Raw genomic sequence first — 14,393 nt, forward strand, 5'->3', positions numbered from 1 at the left:
GCAGCACTCACATGTTCCTTGGCAAGAGCCTCTTTGCTCATGCTGAACTCGTCAATAGCAGACATAAGCATCCCAACTGCCTGGTCCAAGGGTGTTTGCCCTAAACACATACACACAGTGTACCACACGTGCACATACATATCACCAACAGTGTGCATGCAATGCCGATATCAAGAGTACAAAACCCCCTGGGCCCCAGGAGTGTGCAGAACTTCACGTTACGTGACCAGGTTCAAAAAGGTTACGCTGGCAAACAGTGCAAAGTGACCACAAGAGAGTTGAGCCCAAAGCAGGGTTGCGTACAACACTGTATCTATCATGCACAGGGTGCAAATACTGTGTACAGGTCGCGTCACGTGATGTGAAGTTCTGCCGTCGCAGACCCCATAGCCGGAGTTGCACACTCTTGGGGGTTATGTCCTCTTGCCGATATCCATTACAAACACAAGAACCCAAGGTACTTGTCTGTGTACCGTATTTCCCCAATTACAAGTCGCGCCTTTTTGTGCTAAACCTCTTGGGCAAAGAAGGGGATGCGATTTACAATCGAGTGTGGCGTCCTCCAACTGTGAATATACTGAAGCAATATGGCTCCAGCCTGAAACAGTGAAAGTGGGATGCGACTTATACGGGATCAAGGTTCATACGGATTTTTTCATACCGTTTTCCTCGTGAAGCGCGCTTCACACGGACTGGACTCCGTGTGAAAACCGAGCGTGTACATGTGGCGGAGTGTACGTAGCATGCTACGAGCATGCTACGTACAGCAGAACCGGTGCAACGTACGAAAAAATCCGTGTCAAACTTCACTGCAGTTGCAGTTGACTCGGAGTTTGGTACGTAGTTCTGTGTAGCAGAACCTCTCTAATACCTCTCGACGCCCCTGACGGGTGTATGACTTATCGAGAGTAGACGGCGAGTGTCGAACTAACCGGGGATAATGGATGCCACTTCCAGCGAGGTCACCGATAAGCCCGTCTGCATGATCAGCACCAGGGTGGGAAAGGAGTCGCGGTTGGAGAAACGTAGCGCCTGCGATGCCTCGTCTCCCAGGTTACGACTGATGGCCGTCAGCAAACTGGAGTCATACAAGAAACATAAGCAAAGAAACGAATAACAGCACCAGCTGGGAAATCACCCAAGTCTGTGTACACTTCGGCCTCACGGGCATGCACGGTAGATTAGAAATGTCCGTAAGAGAACGCCGTTTAAGCCACAAACGCCTCGAAAGGACATACCGTATATTCTCTATGATAAGCGCCGTGCTTATAATTTTTCAACACCCCTCTAACCTGTGCTTATATTGGAGACCGCGCTTATATTGGAGACCGCGCTTATATTGGAGACCGTACCTTGATTTGTTCAACCAATACATCCATACAGAACAAGAAGAAATACATGCTAGATATCATGCATGTAGCATTGATTTCCACCAAGACCGTGCTAATAATAGAGACTGTGCTTATAATGTTTCGAAAGGTGCTCACAGTGTGCTAGTATTAGAGACTGTGCTAGTAATGGAGACCTGTGCTTATAACAGAGAATATACGGTAGATTAGTGTGTGGATGTGTGTGTCCGTGCACGCGCGCGTGTGTGCACGCAAGTAGCATCAATTGCAAACGAGGAGATATTGTGTACACCCCCGCGGGTGGGTGTTCAGCACGTTACTTACTTGGCCCGTTGACTGTCGTAAGTGACATCCCATGGCCACGTGATACAGCTTGAACTCAGGTAGTTGATGAAGGACATGGAGCAAAGTACTTGACTGCCATCAACAACAATACACATGCACATACGCATGACACACACACACGCGTGCGCGCGCACACACAAACACAATCAAAAGTTCTGTGGAAGATTGCCACGCAAAGAAAACAGAGCCAATGAAAAAATTTACTTACTGGACAAGGCAACTTGGAAGCCCCTGCCCCCCCCCCCCCCTCACACACACACACACACGAGCTTGCATGCCGATGCATACACACATACGGGCGCACGTGCACACACATAGAAGAAGAGACAACGACACCAGGACACAACGACTGACCTGCAGAAGACATTGGCCGTAATCGACTCATCATGGTGAACGTACACGGCAAGGAGACGGCGCTGCAGTCAAGAACCGATAACGACAACACCAACACCAACAACATCAACACCAACACCAACATCAACAACAACAGCTAGACCATCACAACCAGCAGCACCAGCACCACCCACAACCATCGCTCCATTGCGAACACTTACATCCTTCGGAGGTCCAGTAAACGCCGTCTGTATTGCTTCATTTAGCGGGCCGATGAAGAAATCCGGATGAACCTCACCAAAACTGAATGATTGAACAAGGCAACATCGACAACAACAAAGCATGCACACACACGCACACGAGTACGTACACACACACACATACACACACAAAGCCGGAAAGGAAACTTCTTGCGTTAAAAAAAAGTACAACGGCGACCAAAAGAGTACTTTTCCGCAGCTCTTAAAGTAAGCTGTACGTTTAGAAACACTCCTGCAGTACTCCAACAATGCTCCTGGCCAAAGTATCTCCAAACCTGCAATACGTCTGACGGTTTGGCGGTCTGGAGCCCCACCATCTATCTCTACAAAGGAGCTTCCTCAGGAATCGTGAGGCACACATCGCCAAAGCTTCTGCATGTCTCGTCCTCGCCCGGGCGTATGTACTGTAAATATGTAAGGTTGGGTGTATTAAAATGTCGATGCCAGGGACCTGGGAGGTGTAATTTTAAATTAGGTGACCAGCTTTCCCTTCACATACAGTGCATACTCTAGTGCCTTTTACAGTGCATTTCAAAACTATAGACGCGTAGGGTTTTTGAAATATTTCAAATTTGGCTGGACCTTTTTGAGAATAGTTTTCGGAATATTGCTCAGGATCGCTCCACAATTACTCTCATATAGTTTCTAAAGGATTGGATAACAGACGCCCAATTTGGAAAAAATTATGCACAAAGTGATCACAGATTTTATGTGGTATAGATGCTGGCATAACGGTTTTTGCCTAGGTACGCGTCTATAGTTTTGAAATGGACTGTAGGTGTAATTTAAATTTTGGTGCCTGGTTTCTCTACCGAAATCACCGAAATTAAAGTCACACCGAAAATAACGTGTCTTATAGTATACTTGGTGAAATCCAAGCCTGGCCGTTCTTCGGCACCCGACGGCACCGTACACGAAAAAGATTCATGGCCACCTGGCTGACAGATGATAATGGTGGCTAGAACGCAAACATGCTCACCGATCGTTGAAGCTCGTCATGAAGGCCAGTGTTCCTTCGGCACCGTCGGAGACCGACTGTGGAACTGCACGTAGACACACACATACGCACATGCACACACACAAACACACACATGCACACACACACACACACACACGCACGCACACACACACGCGCGCACGCACACACACACACACACACACACACACACACACACACACACACATACACACATGTCAGAGCTATGGAAACCAGAATGTAAATACGAGGGCAAACCAGTTCTTGTACGCAGTTGTGGGTTTTCCGCCCAGAACTACTGCCCGATAATCGGGAAGAGACATGAAACCATCACAACTCCCTCTCTCCTTACTGTGCGAAAAATCTCTGTCTCCAGACAAAGAGCGCTGTTTGAGCAGCTGAGCCCCCTACATGCTAAGATCCACAGTACTAAGAGTACATAACCCTCAAGAGTGTGCAACTCGCAGCTATGGGGTCTACGACGGCAGAACTTCACATCACCTGATGGACCCATAGTGTATTTGTAGTATAAGCCGCAGCGACTTGTTTTGGGTGAATTACTGCTGTTTAAGGTAAAGTGCGGCTTACTCGTCGTATACGCGGGAAAATACGGTTCATCATGCAGGTCGAGTCGGCGCAATGCGGAAATACAAATACCACACTCTCCCTGCCGTTTGAAACGAACTTTCCGGGGAACTGGAGTTTACGCACCGAAATCTCTTGCAGACTGGGTGAGTACGGGAGCGAATCGAGCAAGCACGGAGGCGCTGACATGGGAGATTGTGAGTTTGAGTGCATGAGTGCAGGGCGTGATGCAGACAGGTTATGTCATGATGGCAGCAGCATGCCGCGCACTGACCCAGAAGTAGTCAGCAATAATACCCCGTTTTTTGGGGCAGGGCAATAATACCCCGTTTTAAGTGCTCATGCCAAGCACAGCAGTACAGCACTGCAATCTACAACATGGACTTACTCAGGGAGACTTTCGAAGCAGGGGAATTCCCCTCAGAAACCCACAGCACTCTAGATGGACTCATGCATGGATCGTTTGGAAGCAAGGACATTCACGTCAGAAACCCACAGCATTCTAGAATATGGACTCACGCATGGATCGTTTGGAAGCAAGGACATTCACGTCAGAAACCCACAGCATTCTAGAATACGGACTCGCGCATGGATCGTACGGAAGCAAGGACATTCACCTTAGAAATCCATAGCACTCTAGAATATGGACTCATGCCTGGATCGTTTGGAAGCAGCGGCATTCACCTCAGAAACCCACAGCACTCTAGAATATGGACTCACGCATGAATCGTTTGGAAGCAAGGACATTCACGTCAGAAACCTACGGCAATCTAGAACAGGGACTCACTCATGGATCCTTTGGAAGCAGGGGCATTAACCAGGGCCATATCCATATCGAGCTCGGGAGAATAGTCGAGCGCATCCTCAAACTCCTCATCATCATCATCTTCCCAATCAGCGTCGCTCTGGGGATCGCCGTTCTTAAAGTCGTCCGTACCGCCGTTATTCTCGGCCCGTTGTCTATCGCCATTAGCAGTAGTGCTTGTGCTGGTGCTGGTGCCTGCGGTGGCAAATGATGGCGTGTCTTCCTCGTCACTTGGTACCACAATAGGTGCTTTCCGCCTACTTTGGTCCTTCTGCACAGAAAGGAGAGAGAAAGAGAGAGAGAGTGTGTGTGTGTGTGTGCCAGCTAGTTCGGTTGGTGGGTACACTTATGCCTGATTGTGTTGGGTCTGTTGCCAAGGGGCTCGGCTGCTTGAAGGTGTAATGTTGTACCTACCACCTTTGTTGGTTCCAGGATTCATATACTTTCTATTTGAAGTATACATACCTGTTAACCATGGACTACTTCTGGCTAGATTAACTCTTGTGTAATCATGGTGATAGTGAAGCTTGTATCAGATCCACTCTGATTTAGCCACCCGCACTAGTAGCTCGTATTACCTTCAATGGGGGCAGGGGTAACTGCAGTTGGATCCCGGGACGGATACCCTGATGCCGTCAATCCTTTTTCTGCACCTTGTCCTCACCCACTTACTGAGGTGTGGTGAGCCCGTAAGTGGGATCATTTTCAAGTCCACCCAGAGTTTTGGGGATTTCAGGGGGTGTCGGCCGTCGGGCGGTTCAATAGCCAATTGAGTCATCTTTCCAAGATTCCTTTTGAGTCTCTCTCCCCTCTCCCGGGAGACCCACGTGACCAGTTTTGGCAGTGAGCAACAAGTATGTGTGTGTGTGCGCAAGAGGGAGAGAGAGAGAGAGAGAGAGAGAGAGAGAGAGAGAGAGAGAGAGAGAGAGAGAGAGAGAGAGAGAGAGAGAGAGAGAGAGAGAGAGAGAGAGAGAGAGAGAGAGAGAGACAGAGAGAGAGACAGAGAGACAGAGAGAGACAGAGAGAGACAGAGACAGAAAGAGAGAGAGAGAGAGAGAGAGAGAGAGAGAGAGAGAGAGAGAGAGAGAGCCAGAGAGACAGAGGAGAGAGAGACACACACACACACACACACACACACACACGCAAGCACGCGCACACGCACGCACACACACACGCCCCGTCGAGACACGCACCTTCGGCCTGGGCGGCTCCAGGTCGTCGTCCACGGAGTTGTCCGAGTCGTCGATCGAGATTGGATGCATGTCCGGTTGCCGACGACGACGAGCCTTCGGCGGAGACATGCGCGCCGCTGCATGGGGCATCGGCGGCGTTTCTACACCCGTTGCGTACGCAGACATGGAGGTGAATGCTGCGGACGTCGCAAGCCCGTTAGTAGCGAGCGGCGTGTATCCTGATGCCAGGGCAAGCGGAGCAGGGATTCTTGCGGTGCTGGTGCCACCTGCCAGTCGACTTCTGCTCCCTGCACCAGCTAGTACGGCATCTGCTCTGGCGAAGTCGGTGGCGTTGGTGGCTGTGCCGGTGGACGCGTTTGTCGTTGCTGTTGCTGCTGATGATGACGATGGTGATGATGACCGAACGGCCGCTGCCGAAGATTTCTTCGACACCTCCAGATGGTGCACGGGGTAGGTGAGTTGAAGGTGGCAGAGCGGCTCCTGGAGAGTAGAGACACACACACAAACAAACAAACACGTATACGCAAGCACGCGCGCACACACACACACACCATGATGGTTCTGTGGTATTCAGTAAAAAATAAATAAAAAACACATCCACGCGCACACACACAAACGCACGCGCATACACCCACAGCGGAAAAATGCGCTCAAACCAATCAAAACCTGCGCACATTCCGAGCTCGAGTAACTGCTCGACGTTCGCCGGAGGCGAGATCTCTGCACAGACAGGATGGGGACACAGTGGGCACAGATAAAGTAAAACCTGACGTAACCGGACGCCCTTGGTGCAGCGGAAACCGCCCTGATACGACAGCATTCCGCTTGATCCAGGGAAGCACATTCGATACACAGCACTTTGGAGCGTGACAACTTGTCCGGTCAATGCAGGATTCCGCTTAGTACAGGGTCCAGCAAACACAGGTTTACTTTGATCCACAGCACTCTATAAACATGAAATTTTGTCCGGCCAATACAGGATTCTGCTTGTTACAGGGTTCGTCAAACACATGTCTTACTGCACTGTAAAGTGAGAGACTTTCGCTAGAGATTAAATTTCGCTATTTTCGCGACCATCACACACTCGCGAATATAAATCGCCACAAGCAGCTCTGTACATTGATTGTAGACAGTGCAAGATCCAACTGAAGAGATACGATCGCAAACGTTTCTCATCGTGAACCAGCCCAATTCATGAGAACGCAAAGTGTGCACGCCGCAAAGGTTTATCGCTTTCTGTACTCACTATGCCGGCTGCACTTCGGCGAGGCAGGCCAATCACGTTCAGTTCCTCCACTTTGCCGCTGACTATCGACAGCTTATCGCCAAACCAGTGCAGCAGGCGGTGTTTTAGCTGGCCTGCACGTGAACAGGCACATGCGTACGCACGCACATACGCACCCACGCGCGTGCACGCACACCATGTACACACACATGTACACACACACACGCACACACGCACACACACACACACACACACACACACACACACGCACACACACACACACATGCGCATGCACATACACACACACACATGAATCACAAAAAAAAAATCAGGTCAGATTGTCCCCAAGAACATCCAGAAATCTGCAATGCAATGCAACGACCTATTCTGTGTGATGTCACAGGTGGAAAACGACCCATGCATGTCGTTAGCTTGTGTACACTGTGATTGGACACATACTGTAAAGTGAGAAACTTTCTCTTGAGATTAAATTTCGCTATTTTCGCGACCATCACACATCCGTGAATATAAATCGCCGCAAACTGCTCTGTACATTCATTGCAGACAGAAACAGATCCAACTGAAGAGATAAAATCGCCAAAGTTTCTCATCGTGAACCAGCCCAATTCATGAAAACGCAAACTTTGCGCGCCGTGAAAGTTTATGGCTTAACAGTACTCGCACAGGGCTGCCCCGTTCCAGCTCCAGCTCTCAAACACGCCATGCATACGTACACAGGCGGTATCAAGAGTACATAACTAAGGGGGGCGAGCAAGTGCGATTAGGGGTTAGTACACGGCGCACACACACACACACTTGTACTTGTTGCTCACTGCCAAAACTGGTCACGTGGGTCTCCCCGACACACACACACACACACACACACACACACACGCTGGTTCCGCTCCTCACCGGCTGTGTATGTGTAGGGCACTGCCACGCGGCTGATCTTGTCCTTGCACGTGATGTCCAGCAGCTGCCAGTCCTGCACGATGGCGTCGTCCGTCACCGCACTCGACGAGGTGACGTCCCGCTCCACGGGCCGGATGAACGCCAGCGCGCCCTGTGCCAGGACACACACACACAGCAAGTGCCGCAGGGGTGTCAAACACGGTACGGTCACTACGGTATTGACCGTACCACTATTTGCCCCAGGTACTCCGTGAATCAACATGGCAGGAGCGTCGCACACGGTACGGTCACTACGGTATTGACCGTACCACTATTTGCCCCAAGAACCCCGTGAATCAATAAAATGCACTGATTTCGAATCTGAATTTCCAAAATTTTCAGCTCAGCCATCTCTCCCCACCAGTAAATTGTACTTCATATGGCTGACCGTACCACACTAAAATACCTTCCGACGCCTCTGAGAGGGATATACACACAGGAACTGGCAATGATGGTGGCGGCATTTTGTCAGTGTATTACGTCATCGGGATTACAGCATGACATATTCATAGTCCACGCACACCGGCCGCGATGTCATCGCGACACTGATTATGATGTCGTGATGACGGCCACATGCATGCACGACCGCACGGACAGGTGCATACACGCACGCACGCAAGCAAGCACACACACACACACACACACACACACACACACACACACACACACACACACGCACACAGCACCATCATCAACCGCGACAATGCAATTACCGTGCAGTCAAAATTGAAGGCAGTCAACAAACGAATGGCATCTTCCTCTTCAAGACCATCCGCCTCCATCTGACCAAAAATACAAAAGCCAGAAAAGGCAAGGTAATGGCGAAATTAATACGACAAATCAACAGCAATAATCACCAATAACGTCTTATCTTACTTCCACAATTATTTATCTTAATTTGAATTTCTACTGCCCGCAGCCGCACCAAGTCCTTGGCTACACACAATTTTTTTTCAGATTGTGCAACACTGAATGGCTAGAGATTCTGAAGATCTCTCTTTCGTACAAGTACGGTCGTGCAGCGCAGATCTCATCCGGTGAAGGCTGTAGAACACTGATTGGCTAGAGATTCTGAATAGCTCTCTTTTGCTATGCGTGGAATAGCTGAGGCAGTGGACTCGCAGCCCTTGCGATGAGCGTAAGCGCCAACACCAGGACAACAGCGCGGAAAGAAAAGTACTCAGTAACAACGACGCAAGATGCATACCCTCACACTTCGTTTCAGTATACGTAGCAGGCATGGCAAAAAGGTGCAAGTGCGAAGAAATGTACGAAATAGTGGTAGCGACTTGGGCGATAATTTTATAAGAATTCTGGTGGCTCCCCACACTGGACTCGAGTGTCAAGTCAAGTTGGCAGGAAAGGCGAGAGTTGCAGCGTTGGGAGAAAACAACTTTCCTAACTGCGAAGAAAGTATTCAAAAGGGTTTACAGGCTGTTGATGTTCACACTAAGCAGCCTAGCCTCTGCAAACAGAATCAAATGAACTTCACACCATCAAAGGTTGTTTGCTAGGTCATGAACAACTCGTTAGTTTCGTCCCGTGGGTGTCTATTGTTGTTGCAATACATCTCCCGCCCGTTAGGTTTTTTTCAAATCATTGCACCTTGTTCAGTTGCAGTCTGCTTTCTCCAAGCGTTCGCAGGGAGTAGCGCCAGGCATAGAAGAATGCAGGAATTAGAGACACGGTCGGTCTCTGTTGCCTGGAGCCTGACACGCTGTGAACCAAGTGGCCCACGGGCAGAGTTTGTGACATACCGCAGTACCTTGTACTGAAACTTAAAAGCCCGTCTCACATAGAAGCCTGTTTTTGAATAGAAGCGATATTTTCGAGGTACGCTGTCGGCACATGAGCCTGGTTTAGTGTTGACATACATAGAATTACCTGTCTTGTATAGAAGCCTGCAACATTTCCCCCCAAAAAGTCATATAAGCCGCAGCTTTTATACATGACTTCACAGTATCCCGCGGCCCGGATGGCCGTGGAATATATGAAGTACAGCGATGGCAACTGAAATCCAACCTCCTGATGTTCGTGCGCGAGTGCAGCACCGATCTCTAGCGGCCTCTATTTCGTAGTGGTACGTACACGCGCGTGCTGGGTCTTTGCACTGCGAGCGCGCCTCGGATTTCAGTTGCCACCAATGCAGGCAGGGTCCGCTTACGGGGCAAGATCTACCGCCGATCCGCCCGCCAGCTCGTCCCAAGCCTCGATACGAAACTAACGGGTGCGGGCCGTGTTTTGCGATGCGTCGCCTGCACTGGTAGCGTGCGATACGCTGCCGATGCTGTGTTTCTTTGCAGGGTGGTATCAGGCACCCAACACTGCACTTATCGCATGCCTCGTGGCTACATTATATACATATTCATTAGGGGTGAAACGAAGTAGTCAAAGGTTCGAAGGACCTTCGTTTTCCTTTGAAACGAATCTTCGTTTTTGATTCGAACGAAGGTCGACACGGTCGACACGGGTTTAGTGCATGCATCAATGCATTGATCTTGTGCGATATGCTGCATGCACTAGCACTGTACATGCTGAACTACAAGTAGGGGCACGGTCCGCGTGCGCACCGGAACTGAAGAAGTGACAAGTCAAGTGAAGAACTGGCTCTGTTCCAGTCACCAGCGTGTTCCCGTTTTGCGTTGGTGTGTAGATCTACCATGTACTATGGTGTACTCATGGATGACTTTTTTGATTGTATTCGTTGAGTGTTTGGCGCTCTGCGATACTAGTAGGAGAGTAGTTTTGCGATTTCGATCGTGTTTTCGCTCAGTTATGCTGCTTGTACCAGGAATATAGCTTGCTGTAGCTGCCGTCGATATCTGCTAGTGTGACAGTTCAAGTGACTAGTGATGGTGTCTGGAGAACGTTGTAGCAGCGATACGAGTGTAGTCTCATAATTTGAATCGAAAATAAAAGTTTCCATCGCTGAAGCCATTGCAGTATTCACTCTCCCAGCAGCAGGGAGAGGGAGCGCAGCGGTGGCCTGAAATCATCGAGGCAGGTGAAGTTCCTCACCCAGTGACTATTCACTCTCCTCTCAATCACCAATACACCCGCTCGATTCGAGCAGATACTAGTAGGCGAAAATTACATGTCCAGATTTGACAATTTTTTGATGAAGTTGGGCATCTGATATTTACTATTATGGCTCTTTTCCGTCCATTTTGGTATTGTTCAAGCACGCAACTAGCTGTACACTAGAGCAGTGATCTCTTGTCGCTTTGTGTCAAAAAGGCCAAGGCTAGCAAATCTGTACACGATCCCAAGTACACTGATCTAAATTGTCAGAAATATGGACAATTGACTCACAAACAGGTATTTGGTATGGCCTCTATCAAGAGTATGTTAAAACCTTGCCTCTATCTATAGTTGTGACCTGGGCCAAAGTATTTTCTTACCTGGAATGGATACATTGATACCAGCACACCACCAGATTCAGAAACAAATTGCACATACAATGTAAGTATTGGGTTCTGATTTTTGCCCCCTTTTATTTTTAAGATTTTTGAGCATTTCCGTGATCATGTTAAAAAAGAATCCTTCGACACCTTCGTTCGTTTTAATAAAGAAGGTTCGAATGGGAATTTGAGACCTTCGTTTCACCCCTAATATTCATACATACATGCATACATGTACCAGAACAGAACAACAAGGACAATCAAGGCGTGTTTGCGGCGACTTGAAGTTTCATGCTCTCGCAATCATCAGGCGACAGATGATTTCGAGAGCATGAAACTTCAAGTCGCAGCAAACAAGCCTTGATTGTCCTTGTTGTTCTGTTCTGTATTACGCTCTGCCTCCGCCATGGTGTTGAGCACTGTCAGCACACTGGGTACACCCTCCGGTACATGCATGTACCATTTACATGTATACATACATACATACATACATACATACATACACACACACACACACACACACACATACATACATACATACATACATACATACATACATACACACACACACACATACATACATACATACATACATACACACACACACACACACACACACACACACATACATACATACATACATACATACATACATACATACAAACATACATACATACATACATACATACATACATACATACATACATACATACACACACACACACACACACACACACACACACACACACACACACACACACACACACACACACACACACACACACATACATACATACATACATACATACATACATACATACATACATACATACAGTCATGTAAGGCCGCAACCACACTACGTAAAAATCACAGTACAAATTTTCATGCATATCTCAGTGCAAGTCGGTACGCAACCACACTACACTTTTCGGTCTGTATAGATGACGTTTTCACGCGACCAGCACGTGACGTTGTCGTACCAAAGCGTGTGCCATGCGCTGGAAAAGACCGGGAAATTCAAAAACAAGGCTGGTGCTGATGCTATGTACGATGACCCGGTACAAAATTTAAGTTGTACACAGGAGAAGGAGCGCGAAAACGACGAAAACGACAAACGTGGCTTTCTACAGGGGTGCGCCAGTTGCTGAAAACCTACAAAGCGCATTTTGCATTTCGCACGCGTCGGCATGACGATTTCTACTGTAATGCCGTTTGTACGTGATTTTGTACCTAGTGTGGTTGCAGCCTAACTACAGTCCATTTCAAAACTATAGACGCGTACCTAGGCAAAAACCGTTATGCCAGCATCTATACCACATAAAATCTGTGATCACTTTGTGCATAATTTTTTCCAAATTGGGCGTCTGTTATCCAATTGTTTAGAAACTATAATTATGAGAGTAATTGTGGAGCGGTCCTGAGCAATATTCCGAAAACTATTCTCAAAAAGTTCCAGCCAAATTTGAAATATTTCAAAAACCCTACGCGTCTATAGTTTTCAAATGGACTGTAGGTAGGCTGTAGCTCATTGTCCTGACCTCAGGTTTGCAAAGGTTGGCTGGTATCATGAATGAGTCATGATTGTACAATTATGTACGTGTATATGCAGTCGTGTGCAAGCCTAGTGACTCGCACACTGATACACCTTGCCCCCCTGACACTACTACTAGGACCTCATTAATTTCTGGTAAGAGCAGTCCTGAGCGACTCAGCACAGCACAGCGCATCGACTGTTTTCAACGCTGTTTTCCCCTGTCAGTGGAGAGTGTGTCACGCAGCACAAATCAAGCTTGCCACCGCGTACCGACGCTCAGGAAAGATACCGACTCGGTCGAGCACACGCCAACCCACTTTCAAACTAGATCACACTGTCCCGGCGACATGAACGCCACAAAAAAAGTTGCAACATGAGAATGCTATTACATGTAGGACCGGAGCCATCATAATGAGTACCCTTGACGCCACCCAACACCATTTTTCAATCACAAGGAAATGCGTAGACTTGCACAGGAGAGATTTTCACTAACAGCTGCAACGACGTTACGTGAAAGGCAGCACTGAGTTACAGTGAGTAACAATCCGCCACAACAGCAACATACTAGTAGTGCCACTAATTGTTTTAGTTCGATTTCGAGGCGAAACAAAAATTCAAGTCAACCATTCTCAAATCAACAAAACAGTTACAAATGCTCACCAGCAGTTGTTCCACAGGACCAATACCCTCCATTCTGTCGGATGGAAGAGGCGAGCGTTCGTCAAGAAGAAAGAAAGTAAACTTCAAGCGCCGGCGCTCGACAACAGTTGAAAGTGTTCAGCCCAAATCAGACAAACAAAGTCAGTTGGTACTGCTACTCGGTTTGGCCCTGCTGCCTGCTGAACACATAAAATCAATGTCGCTCCGCCAAAACCATCAGATCTACTAGCACTTCAGGTAGAAATCCGTCGGGGTCCTCGAGATTGAGGGGGCCGGCAACACGGGCAAAGCCTGGTCAGCACAATGCAGAATACGTATGCTAAAACACAAAATTTCTCTCGAAGGCTTCACTTCACTGCTTTCTCTGTTGAGTGTTGTTTCTTGCTTGTCAAGGCAGCAGGCCAGGATTGATCACTGAGTGAGGGTGAGTGTATCAGGTGAATAAAAATTAATCGATGAGCCTTTGGCTTGAGCAGCTACTGAGCTAGCTAGCGGTGACTCACACACTCAAAAGTATATTGATTGAATGACATCATAGCAGATACAGGTGCACCGGTGCACCATGGTGCACGTGCGCGTTCCAAAAATCCAAATCCAGAAGGACCCGAACTGGCAGAAGCGCAAGCCAGAGTCGAGACACAGACTGACACAGTCACACACAAACTACTTTTCAGACTATTTTGTAGACTGCAAATCACATTACACTGTACCTGGTTACTGCAGTGCCGCCGCCATCACTTATAATAACTACAACTACTTACTTACAAGATTACTGG

General features: G+C 48.2%; 1 protein-coding gene across 2 annotated transcripts in view; it reads right to left on the reverse strand.

Moving 5' to 3' along the window:
* Positions 1 to 14,054, reverse strand: part of LOC135827532 (FAS-associated factor 1-like) — a 22,716-nt gene extending 8,662 nt beyond the window's left edge. Inside the window, exons 1-12 of one of the 2 annotated variants that reach the window (XM_065340014.1) lie at positions 13,618 to 14,054; positions 8,736 to 8,804; positions 7,984 to 8,134; positions 7,093 to 7,205; positions 5,847 to 6,326; positions 4,636 to 4,924; positions 3,267 to 3,330; positions 2,249 to 2,330; positions 2,049 to 2,110; positions 1,674 to 1,766; positions 933 to 1,078; positions 12 to 100 (exon numbers count right to left, since the gene is read on the reverse strand). In XM_065340014.1, coding sequence (XP_065196086.1) covers positions 12 to 100; positions 933 to 1,078; positions 1,674 to 1,766; positions 2,049 to 2,110; positions 2,249 to 2,330; positions 3,267 to 3,330; positions 4,636 to 4,924; positions 5,847 to 6,326; positions 7,093 to 7,205; positions 7,984 to 8,134; positions 8,736 to 8,804; positions 13,618 to 13,650 — 1,671 coding nt within the window. In that variant the 5' untranslated portion in view covers positions 13,651 to 14,054. Of the gene's footprint in view, positions 1 to 11; positions 101 to 932; positions 1,079 to 1,673; positions 1,767 to 2,048; positions 2,111 to 2,248; positions 2,331 to 3,266; positions 3,331 to 4,635; positions 4,925 to 5,846; positions 6,327 to 7,092; positions 7,206 to 7,983; positions 8,135 to 8,735; positions 8,805 to 8,898; positions 9,338 to 13,617 lie in introns of those variants that run through there. The other variant, XM_065340015.1, reaches the window with a different exon arrangement.
* Positions 14,055 to 14,393: the final 339 nt, after the last annotated feature.

The sequence above is a fragment of the Sycon ciliatum genome, chromosome 11 (genome assembly GCF_964019385.1).
Source record: "Sycon ciliatum chromosome 11, ocSycCili1.1, whole genome shotgun sequence".
NCBI lineage: Eukaryota > Metazoa > Porifera > Calcarea > Leucosolenida > Sycettidae > Sycon > Sycon ciliatum.